The 16,265-nt window shown below is 54.5% G+C and overlaps 1 protein-coding gene across 1 annotated transcript in view; it reads left to right on the top strand.

The window, feature by feature from the left end:
- The window catches only part of LOC149432432 (cilia- and flagella-associated protein 221-like), a 54,972-nt gene extending 40,982 nt beyond the window's left edge, over positions 1 to 13,990 (top strand). The window contains exons 13-19 of the mRNA XM_089665207.1: positions 1,648 to 1,752; positions 1,856 to 2,014; positions 5,305 to 5,448; positions 5,534 to 5,625; positions 7,735 to 7,827; positions 12,083 to 12,175; positions 13,549 to 13,990. Of these exons, the coding sequence (XP_089521333.1) occupies positions 1,648 to 1,752; positions 1,856 to 2,014; positions 5,305 to 5,448; positions 5,534 to 5,625; positions 7,735 to 7,827; positions 12,083 to 12,175; positions 13,549 to 13,675 (813 nt within the window). The 3' untranslated portion in view covers positions 13,676 to 13,990. The remainder of the gene's footprint in view (positions 1 to 1,647; positions 1,753 to 1,855; positions 2,015 to 5,304; positions 5,449 to 5,533; positions 5,626 to 7,734; positions 7,828 to 12,082; positions 12,176 to 13,548) is intronic.
- The last annotated feature ends 2,275 nt before the right edge of the window (positions 13,991 to 16,265 follow it).

The raw sequence follows: 16,265 nt of genomic DNA, 5'->3' as shown, positions 1-16,265 counted from the left end.
GCACTGCACACGCCCATCATATACACGGCACTGTACACATCCATCATATACACGGCACTGCACACGCCCATCATATACACGGCACTGCACACGCCCATCATATACACGGCACTGCACACGCCCATCATATACACGGCACTGCACACGCCCATCATATACACGGCACTGCACACGCCCATCATATACACGGCACTGTACACATCCATCATATACACGGCACTGCACACGCCCATCATATACACGGCACTGCACACGCCCATCATATACACGGCACTGCACACGCCCATCATATACACGGCACTGCACACGCTTGTCATATACACGGCACTGCACACATCCATCATATACACGGCACTGCACACATCGATCATATACACGGCACTGCACACGCTTGTCATATACACGGCACTGCACACGCCCATCATATACACGGCACTGCACACATCGATCATATACACGGCACTGCACACGCCCATCATATACACGGCACTGCACACATCGATCATATACACGGCACTGCACACGCCCGTCATATACACGGCACTGCACACGCCCGTCATATACACGGCACTGCACACATCGATCATATACACGGCACTGCACACATCGATCATATACACGGCACTGCACACGCCCATCATATACACGGCACTGCACACGCCCATCATATACACGGCACTGCACACGCCCGTCATATACACGGCACTGCACACGCCCATCATATACACGGCACTGCACACATCGATCATATACACGGCACTGCACACGCCCGTCATATACACGGCACTGCACACATCCATCATATACACGGCACTGCACACATCGATCATATACACGGCACTGCACACGCCCATCATATACACAGCACTGCACACGCTCTCTCTTCTGATCGCTGTTATCGATCGCTCTGTCTTCTGATCGCTGTTATCGATCGCTCTGTCTTCTGATCGCTGTTATCGATCGCTCTGTCTTCTGATCGCTGTTATCGATCGCTCTGTCTTCTGATCGCTGTTATCGATCGCTCTGTCTTCTGATCACTGTTATCGATCTCTCTGTCTTCTGATCACTGTTATCGATTGCTCTGTCTTCTGATCACTGTTATCGATCGCTCTCTCTTCTGATCACTGTTATCGATCGCTCTCTCTTTTGATCACTGTTATCGATCGCTCTGTCTTCTGATCACTGTTATCGATCGCTCTGTCTTCTGATCGCTGTTATCGATCGCTCTGTCTTCTGATCGCTGTTATCGATCGCTCTCTCTTCTGATCACTGTTATCGATCGCTCTCTCTTTTGATCACTGTTATCGATCGCTCTGTCTTCTGATCACTATTATCGATCGCTCTGTCTTCTGATCACTGTTATCAATCGCTCTGTCTTCTGATCACTGTTATCGATCGCTCTGTCTTCTGATCACTATCATCGATCTCTCTGTCTTCTGATCACTGTTATCGATCGCTCTGTCTTCTGATCGCTGTTATCAATCGCTCTGTCTTCTGATCACTATCATCGATCTCTCTGTCTTCTGATCACTGTTATCGATCGCTCTGTCTTCTGATCACTATTATCGATCGCTCTGTCTTCTGATCACTATTATCGATCGCTCTGTCTTCTGATCACTATTATCGATCGCTCTGTCTTCTTCTCAGGTTCCTCAGCATTATAAACTGATGGGATATCAGCCGGTCAGTACACTCTCGGCCTCCACCTACCACTCCCTTCGGCTGCCACGACCACTGAGGAGCGGTGCAGAGGTAATAATTGCCCTCCCAGCACAATGTATCACTTTCTGGGGCCTCAGTCTATGGAGGGGCCACACCAACCTTCCCCCAATGTCTGCCTTTTCTCTGCCGGCAGGATGAGCTTGTGCCGATCTCCAATCCTGATATCCCGAGAGCAGCGCTGAGTCAGAGGATGAATATGAGAGAAGAGGAATGCTCCATGGCCACCTGCCTCACACTGAGCCCTCCGGAGCAACTGCTGAACCCCCCCGACTTCCACCCAATGCACGTCTTTGTGAGTGGTCAGATCTACCATCGTTACTATTATTATATTCAAGTCCCAATCCATAGTCTGTAGAGATAACGTGTCGTGCTGCAAAAACATCCAAACATGAAATCAACATGAAGTCCAACAACACTCCCCAGCAGAAATGAGGTTCTCTCCATCCTGATTGGCTGAAATCTTTTCCTTCGTTTTCTTGTTGTTGGACATTTACGTTGTTTCCTCACATGTGTGTTGTTGGACTTCATGTTGTTTTTATGTTTGGATGTTTTTGCAGCAGAGCAGCACGACACATTACATGTATTTCACATGTGATGAACACGCATTGTATGTGTTTGCAGCAGCTTGTATATCTTTATACATATATTTCTGTGTTTTAGAATTGATTTATTTAGCAGCGCAAAATTTTCTCACTTTTTCACAAGTCCACAGTCTGTGTGTGAGCTCAGGAGTCGGCTGAATGGAGCTCTTCTCCACTCCTCTCTGCTCCTCATCGCTCCTCTCTGCTCCTCTCCTCACCGCTCCTCTCCACTCTTCACCGCTCCTCTCTGCTCCTCTCCTCACTGCTCCTCTCCACTCCTCTCCCCTCTTCACCGCTCCTCTCCGCTCTTTTCCCCTCTTCACCGCTCCTCTCCCCTCTTCACCGCTCCTCTCCCCTCTTCACCGCTCCTCTCCCCTCCTCACCGCTTCTCCGCTTCTCCGCTCCTCCTCTCCGCTCCTCTCCCCTCCTCTCCGCTCCTCTCCCCTCCTCACCGCTCCTTTCCCTTCCTCACCGCTCCTCTTCCCTCCTCACCGCTTCTCCGTTCCTTTCCACTCCTCACCGCTCCTCTCCACTCCTCTCCCCTCGTCACCGCTCCTCTCCCCTCCTCACCGCTCCTCTCCCCTCCTCACTGCTTCTCCGCTCCTCTCCCCTCCTCTCTGCTCCTCTCCCCTCCTCACTGCTTCTCCGCTCCTCTCCCCTCCTCTCTGCTCCTCTCCCCTCCTCACCGCTCCTCTCCCCTCCTCACCGCTCCTCTCCCCTCCTCACCGCTCCTCTCCCCTCCTCACTGCTTCTCCGCTCCTCTCCCCTCCTCTCTGCTCCTCTCCCCTCCTCACTGCTTCTCCGCTCCTCTCCCCTCCTCTCTGCTCCTCTCCCCTCCTCACCGCTCCTCTCCCCTCCTCACCGCTCCTCTCCCCTCCTCACTGCTTCTCCGCTCCTCTCCCCTCCTCTCTGCTCCTCTCCCCTCCTCACTGCTTCTCCGCTCCTCTCCCCTCCTCTCTGCTCCTCTCCCCTCCTCACCGCTCCTCTCCCCTCCTCACCGCTCCTCTTCCCTCCTCACCGCTCTTCTTCCCTCCTCACCGCTCTTCTTCCCTCCTCACCGCTCCTCTCCCCTCCTCACCGCTCCTCTCCCCTCCTCACCGCTCCTCTCCGCTTCTCTCCGCTCCTCACGTGTCTCATGCAAAAGCACTGACTGCGCTCTGATCACCAGCACTGATGTAATGTAGTCCTGGACAAAGAACACAGTAGGTCCGCTCCGACCCTCCTCACTCTGTTCCTCCTCGTTCCAACCCTGTTCTCAACAACCTTCCTCACTCTGACCCTCTTCACTCTATTCCTCCTCGCTCCGACCTTCTTTGCTCCAACCTTCCTTACTCCAACCCTCCTCGCTCTGTCCCTCCCCGCTCTGTCCCTCCCCGCTCTGTCCCTCCCCGCTCTGTCCCTCCCCTCTCTGTCCCTCCCCTCTCTGTCCCTCCTCGCTCTGTCCCTCCCCTCTCTGTCCCTCCCCGCTCTGTCCCTCCCCTCTCTGTCCCTCCCCGCTCTGTCCCTCCCCTCTCTGTCCCTCCCCTCTCTGTCCCTCCCCTCTCTGTCCCTCCCCTCTCTGTCCCTCCCCTCTCTGTCCCTCCCCTCTCTGTCCCTCCCCTCTCTGTCCCTCCCCTCTCTGTCCCTCCTCGCTCTGTCCCTCCCCGCTCTGTCCCTCCCCGCTCTGTCCCTCCCCTCTCTGTCCCTCCCCTCTCTGTCCCTCCTCGCTCTGTCCCTCCCCGCTCTGTCCCTCCCCGCTCTGTCCCTCCCCGCTCTGTCCCTCCCCTCTCTGTCCCTCCTCGCTCTGTCCCTCCCCGCTCTGTCCCTCCCCGCTCTGTCCCTCCTCGCTCTGTCTCTCCTCGCTCTGTCCCTCCCCGCTCTGTCCCTCCCTTCTCTGTCCCTCCTCGCTCTGTCCCTCCCTTCTCTGTCCCTCCCTTCTCTGTCCCTCCCTTCTCTGTCCCTCCCCGCTCTGTCCCTCCCCTCTCTGTCCCTCCCCTCTCTGTCCCTCCCCGCTCTGTCCCTCCCCGCTCTGTCCCTCCCCTCTCTGTCCCTCCCCGCTCTGTCCCTCCCCTCTCTGTCCCTCCCCGCTCTGTCCCTCCCCGCTCTGTCCCTCCCCGCTCTGTCCCTCCCCGCTCTGTCCCTCCCTTCTCTGTCCCTCCTCGCTCTGTCCCTCCCTTCTCTGTCCCTCCTCGCTCTGTCCCTCCCTTCTCTGTCCCTCCCCTCTCTGTCCCTCCCTTCTCTGTCCCTCCCCTCTCTGTCCCTCCCTTCTCTGTCCCTCCCCGCTCTGTCCCTCCCCTCTCTGTCCCTCCCCTCTCTGTCCGTCCCCTCTCTGTCCCTCCCCGCTCTGTCCCTCCCCGCTCTGTCCCTCCCCGCTCTGTCCCTCCCTTCTCTGTCCCTCCTCGCTCTGTCCCTCCCTTCTCTGTCCCTCCCTTCTCTGTCCCTCCCTTCTCTGTCCCTTCCTTCTCTGTCCCTCCCCGCTCTGTCCCTCCCCTCTCTGTCCCTCCCCGCTCTGTCCCTCCCCTCTCTGTCCCTCCCCTCTCTGTCCCTCCCCTCTCTGTCCCTCCCCGCTCTGTCCCTCCCCGCTCTGTCCCTCCCCTCTCTGTCCCTCCCCTCTCTGTCCCTCCCCTCTCTGTCCCTCCCCTCTCTGTCCCTCCCCGCTCTGTCCCTCCCCGCTCTGTCCCTCCCCTCTCTGTCCCTCCCCTCTCTGTCCCTCCTCGCTCTGTCCCTCCTTGCTTTGTGACCTGTGTGGCATGCTGATGGGAGGAGAGAGCAGAGCGATGGCGGGATGAGCTCATCACTGTGCTCCTTCTCCTTTCACTGTCCAATCACAAGCTGTGGGTGGGACCAGAATGATGTGTTCTGTGTGGCATGCTGATGGGAGGAGAGAGCAGAGTGAGAGGAATGAGCTCCTGCAGCTTCTCCTGCCTGGAGTTCAGCACTGGGGTGTAGAATGGTGACTGTCGGCTGTCATCTACCACAGTGATGTCATCAGATCCGGATCACTAACTGGTGTCTTCTGTAGAACCCGGCTCCTGGATTGGTGGCCTTTAAGAGGCCTCTGCGGTACTCCGAAACCGATGTGGAATATCATCTGTGCCCGCTGCCAAAGTACCCGGCCCCCCGTGACACTGCGGGGACCACCCAGAGGAAGTTCCTGAACCGCGAGGTACAAGAGGGGCCACATTGTTAGGGGGACACCTGGACCGGAGTCGGCTCCAAATATCAAAGTTTTCTCTTTCTGTTGTCCATAGGAGATCATTCGGGGGGTGATGAGCTGGAAGAAGTTCCCACCTGTCGCCCTGTCTGTGTCCCTTCCGACCGCCGGGGGCCACAGACCGCGCTGGTAAGAGTCTGACATCATCACTCCGGATCCCGGGACTCTGCACTCCGTGTATGAAATGTGGGGGAAGGGAAACGTCTGAACCCATCTGATGGTCGAAATTAGAGCCACCATTAGAAATCATGGGGCCCCATACAGCCCACCTCCCAGGGCCCCTCCTCCCCCCACCCACCCAACGTCTCTTGACCTGCCGCTGATCTAGGCATGCAAGAGGCACACACCGCTCACAGCATGGGCCAGCAATGACGGGCCCCGGGGCCCGAGCTGTGGACTCCAGTGATAGTGGCACATCCACTACCCCCCACCCCCGATTCAGTGTTATCATTGTCCCCCTCTTCTGTACCTGCTCTGCTCCTTCTCCCCCCCCGTGTTATCATTGTCCCCCTCTTCTGTACCTGCTCCGCTCCTTCTCCCCCCCCGTGTTATCATTGTCCCCCTCTTCTGTACCTGCTCCTTCTCCCCCCTGTGTTATCATTGTCCCCCTCTTCTGTACCTGCTCCGCTCCTTCTCCCCCACGTGTTATCATTGTCCCCCTCTTCTGTACCTGCTCCGCTCCTTCTCCCCCCCGTGTTATCATTGTCCCCCTCTTCTGTACCTGCTCCGCTCCTCCCCCCGTATTATCATTGTCCCCCTCTTCTGTATCTGCTCCGCTCCTTCTCCCCCCCCCGTGTTATCATTGTCCCCCTCTTCTGTACCTGCTCTGCTCCTTCTCCCCCCCGTGTTATCATTGTCCCCCTCTTCTGTACCTGCTCCGCTCCTCCCCCCGTGTTATCATTGTCCCCCTCTTCTGTATCTGCTCCGCTCCTTCTCCCCCCCGTGTTATCATTGTCCCCCTCTTCTGTACCTGCTCTGCTCCTTCTCCCCCCCGTGTTATCATTGTCCCCCTCTTCTGTACCTGCTCCGCTCCTCCCCCGTGTTATCATTGTCCCCCTCTTCTGTACCTGCTCCGCTCCTCCCCCGTGTTATCATTGTCCCCCTCTTCTGTACCTGCTCCGCTCCTCCCCCGTGTTATCATTGTCCCTCTCTTCTGTATCTGCTCGCTCCTTCTCCCCCCCGTGTTATCATTGTCCCCCTCTTCTGTACCTGCTCTGCTCCTTCTCCCCCCCGTGTTATCATTGTCCCCCTCTTCTGTACCTGCTCCGCTCCTCCCCCGTGTTATCATTGTCCCTCTCTTCTGTACCCTCTCCGCTCCTTCTCCCCCCGTGTTATCATTGTCCCTCTCTTCTGTACCTGCTCTGCTCCTTCTCCCCCCCCCCCCGTGTTATCATTGTCCATCTCTTCTGTACCTGCTCCGCTCCTTCTCCCCCCCGTGTTATCATTGTCCCCCTCTTCTGTACCTGCTCTGCTCCTTCTCCCCCCCGTGTTATCATTGTCCCCCTCTTCTGTACCTGCTCCGCTCCTTCTCCCGTGTTATCATTGTCCCCCTCTTCTGTATCTGCTCCGCTCCTTCTCCCCCCCGTGTTATCATTGTCCCCCTCTTCTGTACCTGCTCTGCTCCTTCTCCCCCCCGTGTTATCATTGTCCCCCTCTTCTGTATCTGCTCCGCTCCTTCTCCCCCCCGTGTTATCATTGTCCCCCTCTTCTGTACCTGCTCCGCTCCTCCCCCCGTGTTATCATTGTCCCCCTCTTCTGTACCTGCTCCACTCCTTCTCCCCCCCGTGTTATCATTGTCCCTCTCTTCTGTACCTGCTCCGCTCCTTCTCCCCCCGTGTTATCATTGTCCCTCTCTTCTGTACCTGCTCTGCTCCTTCTCCCCCCGTTGTTATCATTGTCCCCTCTTCTGTACCTGCTCCGCTCCTTCTCCCCCCCCGTGTTATCATTGTCCCCCTCTTCTGTACCTGCTCCGCTCCTCCCCCGTGTTATCATTGTCCCCCTCTTCTGTATCTGCTCCGCTCCTTCTCCCCCCTGTGTTATCATTGTCCCCCTCTTCTGTACCTGCTCTGCTCCTTCTCCCCCCCGTGTTATCATTGTCCCCCTCTTCTGTACCTGCTCCGCTCCTTCTCCCCCCCCCCCCCCCGTGTCATCACTGACAAGGTGATGTGGGTGGGGCACCAGAGATCACCGCCCAGCTTCTCTTAATGCACCAATCAGCTGCTTACATTCTGTTCTCAGGTGTGACCCCTTCAGTGCGGATTTGCTCCCTACAGACGCTCCTCCCACACTCAGCCACTTACCGGAGGAGGACAAGGATGACCTAGAGCCAAGGTGAGTACTCCCTACAGTGACCTCACCCTGCGGACTGTTCATATCATCGTCCATCATACACCGGGCAGTCCGAGTCCGGGAGATCTGGGGGGGGGGACATGATCTGCCAGCACTGATCACTCTGGGGGGGGGGGGGGGATTGTACTGGGCGGGCGAGGACATGATCTGCCAGCACTGATCACTCTGGGGGGGGGGGGGGGATTGTATTGGGCGGGCGAGGACATGATCTGCCAGCACTGATCACTCTGGGGGGGGGGGGGGGGGGATTGTATTGGGCGGGCGAGGACATGATCTGCCAGCACTGATCACTCTGGGGGGGGGGGGGGGGGGGATTGTATTGGGCGGGCGAGGACATGATCTGCCAGCACTGATCACTCTGGGGGGGGGGGGGGGGATTGTATTGGGCGGGCGAGGACATGATCTGCCAGCACTGATCACTCTGACCCCACGGGGACACGGTATATACTCACATGGACCCCACGGGGACACGGTATATACTCACATGGACCCCAGGGGGACACGGTATATACTCACATGGACCCCACGGGGACACGGTATATACTCACATGGACCCCACAGGGACACGGTATATACTCATATAGACCCCACAGGGACACGGTATATACTCACATGGACCCCACGGGGACACGGTATATACTCATATAGACCCCACAGGGACACGGTATATACTCACATGGACCCCACGGGGACACGGTATATACTCACATGGACCCCACGGGGACACGGTATATACTCACATAGACCCCACGGGGACACGGTATATACTCACATGGACCCCACGGGGACACGGTATATACTCACATGGACCCCACGGGGACACGGTATATACTCACATGGACCCCACGGGGACACGGTATATACTCACATGGACCCCACGGGGACACGGTATATACTCACATGGACCCCAGGGGGACACGGTATATACTCACATGGACCCCACGGGGACACGGTATATACTCACATGGACCCCAGGGGGACACGGTATATACTCACATGGACCCCAGGGGGACACGGTATATACTCACATGGGCCCCACGGGGACACGGTATATACTCACATGGACCCCACGGGGACACGGTATATACTCACATGGACCCCACGGGGACACGGTATATACTCACATGGGCCCCAGGGGGACACGGTATATACTCACATGGACCCCACGGGGACAAGGTATATACTCACATGGACCCCACGGGGACACGGTATATACTCACATGGGCCCCAGGGGGACACGGTATATACTCACATGGACCCCACGGGGACACGGTATATACTCACATGGACCCCACGGGGACACGGTATATACTCACATGGACCCCACGGGGACACGGTATATACTCACATGGACCCCACGGGGACACGGTATATACTCACATGGACCCCACGGGGACACGGTATATACTCATATAGACCCCACGGGGACACGGTATATACTCACATGGACCCCACGGGGACACGGTATATACTCACATGGACCCCAGGGGGACACGGTATATACTCACATGGACCCCACGGGGACACGGTATATACTCACATGGACCCCACGGGGACACGGTATATACTCACATGGACCCCACGGGGACACGGTATATACTCACGTGGGCCCCACGGGGACACGGTATATACTCACATGGACCCCACGGGGACACGGTATATACTCACATGGACCCCACGGGGACACGGTATATACTCACATGGACCCCACGGGGACACGGTATATACTCACATGGACCCCACGGGGACACGGTATATACTCACATGGACCCCACGGGGACACGGTATATACTCACATGGACCCCAGGGGGACACGGTATATACTCACATGGACCCCACGGGGACACGGTATATACTCACATGGACCCCAGGGGGACACGGTATATACTCACATGGACCCCACGGGGACACGGTATATACTCACATGGACCCCACGGGGACACGGTATATACTCACATGGACCCCAGGGGGACACGGTATATACTCACATGGACCCCACGGGGACACGGTATATACTCACATGGACCCCAGGGGGACACGGTATATACTCACATGGACCCCACGGGGACACGGTATATACTCACATGGACCCCACGGGGACACGGTGTATACTCACATGGACCCCACGGGGACACGGTGTATACTCATATGGACCCCACGGGGACACGGTATATACTCCTATGGACCCCACAGGGACACGGTGTATACTCCTATGGACCCCACAGGGACACGGTATATACTCATATGGACCCCACGGGGACACGGTGTATACTCCTATGGACCCCACAGGGACACGGTATATACTCATATGGACCCCACGGGGACACGGTATATACTCACATGGACCCCACGGGGACACGGTATATACTCACATGGACCCCACGGGGACACGGTATATACTCATATGGACCCCACGGGGACACGGTATATACTCATATGGACCCCACGGGGACACGGTATATACTCACATGGACCCCACGGGGACACGGTATATACTCACATGGACCCCACGGGGACACGGTATATACTCACATGGACCCCACGGGGACACGGTATATACTCATATGGACCCCACAGGGACACGGTATATACTCATATGGACCCCACGGGGACACGGTGTATCATTGTATTACATTATTAGATTCTCCTCCATTGAGGGACACAGGAATTCTGATTCTGTTGGGTTATACTGCCTCCTACAGGAAGATTGGACTCTGGCAAACAAGGAAATGTGAGCCAGCCCAGGATAACCCGCCTACTCCCAGCAAGCCTCAAGTTTCCGGTTCTTTCCTTGAACCATAATTACAGAATGTACATCGGGAATAGAAAAGAATCGTCACCTCTGAAATATTCCCATTTTGTTGCTTTGCAGCCTAAAATGAAGACAGACACCGTTTTTGTTTTATCCAGCTCTATGCAACTTATAACATCCAAGTGAGAGACAAAACACCATCAGAAAATTCAAAAACAGAATCCCTGAATCCCCCCCACCCCCCCGGGGTCCCCCTTTTGCTGTAATTCCAGCCTTCAGTCTGTTGGGATTTCGCACCTCCAGACTCTGCGATATTCGCCCGCTCTTCTTTACAGAACGGCTCAGGTTCAGTGCCATTGGGTGGTGCCGGTTTGTGGGCGGCGGCTTCAATCATTCCACAGAGTTTCAGTGGGGTTGAAATCAGGGCTCTGACTAGGCCAAGCCAGGCCACGCCCCTTCTCCTCCAACCACGGGGGGCTCCTTGTTGCTGTGTGCTTTGCTGATTGGTGCGTTGGTCTATAATAGACAACCACAAGCTGACTTTCCTCTCGTAGATCTATTCTTCAGATGAAGACCACGGTGGGCACTCCTCTACTCAGACCACGAGAACAGGAGATCGGTAACGGAGTGCACTGCTCATGTCAGAGGATCCAAAACGTCAAATCCCAGATATTTGGGGTAGAAACGTCGGCAGAACATCTTCACTACAGATTCCTCATAAACATCTCGGTGTCAGACCACCAGGACCATTCATCGTTGGCCATGGAATGGTGGTGGGTCCTTTTCTTCCCTTCGGGGGAATTTGTTCCTCCTGTTTTTGGTGGGAATGGTGGTGGGTCCTTTTCTTCCCTTCGGGGGAATTTGTTCCTCCTGTTTCTGGTGGGTTCTGGTCGATCGGCTGTACTCTTCAGGTTAATGGGTTCCTCCAGTATAGAGTCCTCCCCCACTGGAGGTGATCATTCTCCTCCTGGCCACCAGCATCAGGCTGATTCTCTGGTCCCTTCTTTGGTCGGTGACTCTTCCCCCTTCAAGTCCAGGGGCTTGGCATCATCGGGTGTCAGATTCCTGCATGGGCCCTTCAGGTGGCTCCTGGGCTGCAGGCCGTTCCCCAGATTTCTTTCATTGGTCCAGCGGGAGGTTGTTCAGTTGCCCACTGGATGTCCCAACAGTATCTGCATTCCTGTGCCCATCAATGGAGGAGGAAGAAAATGGGACTGGAGTCCAATGAAGGACACGGCCCATTCCACCATGGTGTTGTTCTTGCTGTTGGTACCACTTTACCACAAAACTGAGGCATGCTGGGAATAGGAGGGGCTATCCCAAGCCGGCCCACCTGTTTTTGTTTGCCAGCATCTTTTCCTTCTGTAGATGGCAGTATAACCCGACAGAATCTGAAATCCTGAGCCCCTCAATGGACTCCAGGAAAAGGACTCTGTAGACTCTTCTTGGCTCCATGCACATTCACCGGCCTTTGTGTATCTTCAGGGAAGCGGATGAGGCCCACTGCCGAGTGCTGCTGACACCACAAATGCTGAGAGCGGAATTTCCATTGATACAAGATGGCGGTCGGGGTGACACGTGAGTATTGGGGGGTATCGGGGTGTCTGGTCCCCAGTGTAAGAGGACCGGTCATTATCAGTGAGGAGGGATGAGTAACCCAAATGCAGCAGTTGGGATCGGCGGTGATCAGAGGTGGCCTTGTATTCCCACTGTGCTCGATTGACCGATGAATCCTGCAGTGTCATGTCCCATAGATGTCCCAATCCTGACGATATCCACACCTTCCATATGACCGGTCCTCTGTGACTGGTGACCGGTCCTCTGTCCTCTGTGACTGGTGACCGGTCCTCTGTCCTCTGTGACTGGTGACCGGTCCTCTGTCCTCTGTTACTGGTGACCGGTCCTCTGTCCTCTGTGACTGGTGACCGGTCCTCTGTCCTCTGTTACTGGTGACCGGTCCTCTGTCCTCTGTTAATGGTGACCGGTCCTCTGTTACTGGTGACCGGTCCTCTGTCCTCTGTGACTGGTCCTCTGTCCTCTGTTACTGGTGACCGGTCCTCTGTCCTCTGTGACTGGTGACCGGTCCTCTGTCCTCTGTGACTGGTGACCGGTCCTCTGTCCTCTGTTACTGGTGACCGGTCCTCTGTCCTCTGTGACTGGTGACCGGTCCTCTGTCCTCTGTTACTGGTGACCGGTCCTCTGTCCTCTGTGACTGGTGACCGGTCCTCTGTCCTCTGTCCTCTGTGACTGGTGACCGGTCCTCTGTCCTCTTCTTGTTACTGGTGACCGGTCCTCTGTCCTCTGTGACTGGTGATCGGTCCTCTGTCCTCTGTGACTGGTGATCGGTCCTCTGTCCTCTGTGACTGGTCCTCTGTCCTCTTCTTCTTACTGGTGACCGGTCCTCTGTGACTGGTCCTCTGTCCTCTGTTACTGGTGACCTGTCCTCTGTCCTCTGTTACTGGTGACTGGTCCTCTGTCCTCTTCTTGTTACTGGTGACCGGTCCTCTGTCCTCTGTTACTGGTGACCGGTCCTCTGTCCTCTTCTTGTTACTGGTGACCGGTCCTCTGTCCTCTTCTTGTTACTGGTGACCGGTCCTCTGTCCTCTGTAACTGGTGACCGGTCCTCTGTCCTCTTCTTGTTACTGGTGACCGGTCCTCTGTCCTCTTCTTGTTACTAGTGACCGGTCCTCTCTCCTCTGTTACTGGTGACCGGTCCTCTGTCCTCTGTCCTCTGTGACTGGTGACCGGTCCTCTGTCCTCTGTGACTGGTGACCGGTCCTCTCTCCTCTGTTACTGGTGACCGGTCCTCTGTCCTCTCTCCTCTGTTACTGGTGACCGGTCCTCTGTCCTCTGTGACTGGTCCTCTGTCCTCTGTTCCTGGTGACCTGTCCTCTGTCCTCTGTTCCTGGTGACCGGTCCTCTGGTCTCACGCGTTCTGTTCTCCTCCGCAGGGACACCAGCGAGCCTCGGACAGACTGGCAGATCCCTGAGGCCGGGGAGAACCTGGTGGATAAGATCCAGAGACACCTGAGACGGGTGAAGCTGCTGACACACAATAAGAAGCTGATTCTGGACTGAGAGACGACCCCCCAACCCGGTGTATACAGTATATACGTGGTCAGCCCCCACCGAGCACAGCGAGGAGAACAACCATGTGTATGGGGACCAGCAGAGATAATAGCAACAATGTAACAACCAGTCATATATACAGTATAAAGTATATATATATATCTATGTCTCCCATAGGACAGAGCAATGATAATATATGTATATAATGAGCTCCAATCCTGTATATATATATGTGGGGTGTCCTGTATACGGTGTATACTGTGTGTATGTCGTCCACAGAACAGAGCAATACCAATAATAAACAATGTATATAATGAGCACCAATCCTGTATACAGTATATATGTGGGGTGTGTCCTGTATACAGTATATATATATGTGGGGTGTGTCCTGTATACAGTATATATATATGTGGGGTGTGTCCTGTATACAGTATATATATATGTGGGGTGTGTCCTGTATACAGTATATATATATGTGGGGTGTGTCCTGTATACAGTATATATATATGTGGGGTGTGTCCTGTATACAGTATATATGTGGGGTGTGTCCTGTATACAGTATATATATATATGTGGGGTGTGTCCTGTATACAGTATATATATATATGTGGGGTGTGTCCTGTATACAGTATATATATATATGGAGTGTGTCCTGTATACAGTATATACCTGTACAGCTCCCACAGGGCGGTGAGTATATAACAATGTATACATGGCCACCAGAGGTAAGAAGAAGAATAACCAGGTACTCTACTGTGCAAAAGTCTTAGGCAGGGGAGATGCTGCGAATGAAGAATGATTTCAGACATCGAAGTGTTATACAGGCCATAGACGGGTCATTTGTCGGCCGAATTTTTGTCCAGCCGATAATCACCCCGTTAGTGGGGCCAGCACATCGGCCGTTTTTCGCAGATCTCCTCATTTATTTTTATCAGTCATGCTGGAAAATCCGCAAAAAACGTCCATTTTTCATGGACATGGGTGGCGGCATCGGTAACGGGGCCGACCGATTTTTCGTTTATCGACCGTCTGTGGCCTGCCTTAATAGTTTAATTTTTATCAATTAACAAAATGGAAAGTAAAGGAAGAGAAATCCAGATCCAATCAATATTTAGTGTGACCACCCCCCATATCCTGTGATCAGTATTGGGGTGACCCTCCTCCTCCCCATATCCTGTGATCAGTATTGGGGTGACCCTCCTCCTCCCTATATCCTGTGATCAGTATTGGGGTGACCCTCCTCCTCCCCATATCCTGTGATCGGTATTGGGGTGACCCCCCCTCCTCCCTATATCCTGTGATCAGTATTTGGGTGACCCCCCTCCTCCCCATAGCCTGTGATCAGTATTGGGGTGACCCCCCCCTCCTCCCTATATCCTGTGATCAGTATTGGGGTGACCCTCCTCCTCCCCATATCCTGTGATCAGTATTGGGGTGACCCCCCTCCTCCCTATATCCTGTGATCAGTATTTGGGTGACCCCCCTCCTCCCCATAGCCTGTGATCAGTATTGGGGTGACCCCCCCCCCTCCTCCCTATATCCTGTGATCAGTATTGGGGTGACCCTCCTCCTCCCCATATCCTGTGATCAGTATTGGGGTGACCCTCCTCCTCCCCATATCCTGTGATCAGTATTGGGGTGACCCCCCCCTCCTCCCTATATCCTGTGATCAGTATTGGGGTGACCCCCTCCTCCCCATATCCTGTGATCAGTATTGGGGTGACCCCCTCCTCCCCATATCCTGTGATCAGTATTGGGGTGACCCCCCTCCTCCCCATAGCCTGTGATCAGTATTGGGGTGACCCCCCCCTCCTCCCTATATCCTGTGATCAGTATTTGGGTGACCCCCCTCCTCCCCATAGCCTGTGATCAGTATTGGGGTGACCCCCCCCCTCCTCCCTATATCCTGTGATCAGTATTGGGGTGACCCTCCTCCTCCCCATATCCTGTGATCAGTATTGGGGTGACCCCCCTCCTCCCTATATCCTGTGATCAGTATTTGGGTGACCCCCCTCCTCCCCATAGCCTGTGATCAGTATTGGGGTGACCCCCCCCCCCTCCTCCCTATATCCTGTGATCAGTATTGGGGTGACCCTCCTCCTCCCCATATCCTGTGATCAGTATTGGGGTGACCCCCTCCTCCCCATATCCTGTGATCAGTATTGGGGTGACCCCCCCCTCCTCCCTATATCCTGTGATCAGTATTGGGGTGACCCCCTCCTCCCCATATCCTGTGATCAGTATTGGGGTGACCCTCCTCTCCCCATAAGAAAAATTAATAATAGCGCCTATGGTCAAAATTATATAACTTACTAATAGTGTACCAGCTGCAAAAATCACCATATATAAAGTGTACCAATAAATAAATAATTTGCGCTAGTAAATGTGTATAAATATATAAATATATATAAAGAAATCATCAAATCATAAGTCCAGAAAAAAATATATATATGCCAATACCACAAAAAAAATTTAAAAAACTTTTAAGTCCAAAAAACTTTTATGCAAAAAAAGTGTCTAAATATGAAAAATTTTCACCAAAAAACCTTGATAATATAATGGCAGATCATCCATAAATATATCTTCAGAAACGGAAACT

This window comes from Staurois parvus, unplaced genomic scaffold, assembly GCF_062004578.1.
Source record: "Staurois parvus isolate SC_StPar_1 unplaced genomic scaffold, SC_StPar_1.0 ptg002141l, whole genome shotgun sequence".
In the NCBI taxonomy this organism is placed as follows: domain Eukaryota; kingdom Metazoa; phylum Chordata; class Amphibia; order Anura; family Ranidae; genus Staurois; species Staurois parvus.
The sequence above is the reverse complement of the archived record's forward strand: the minus strand, read 5'-3'. Positions and strand labels throughout refer to the sequence as shown.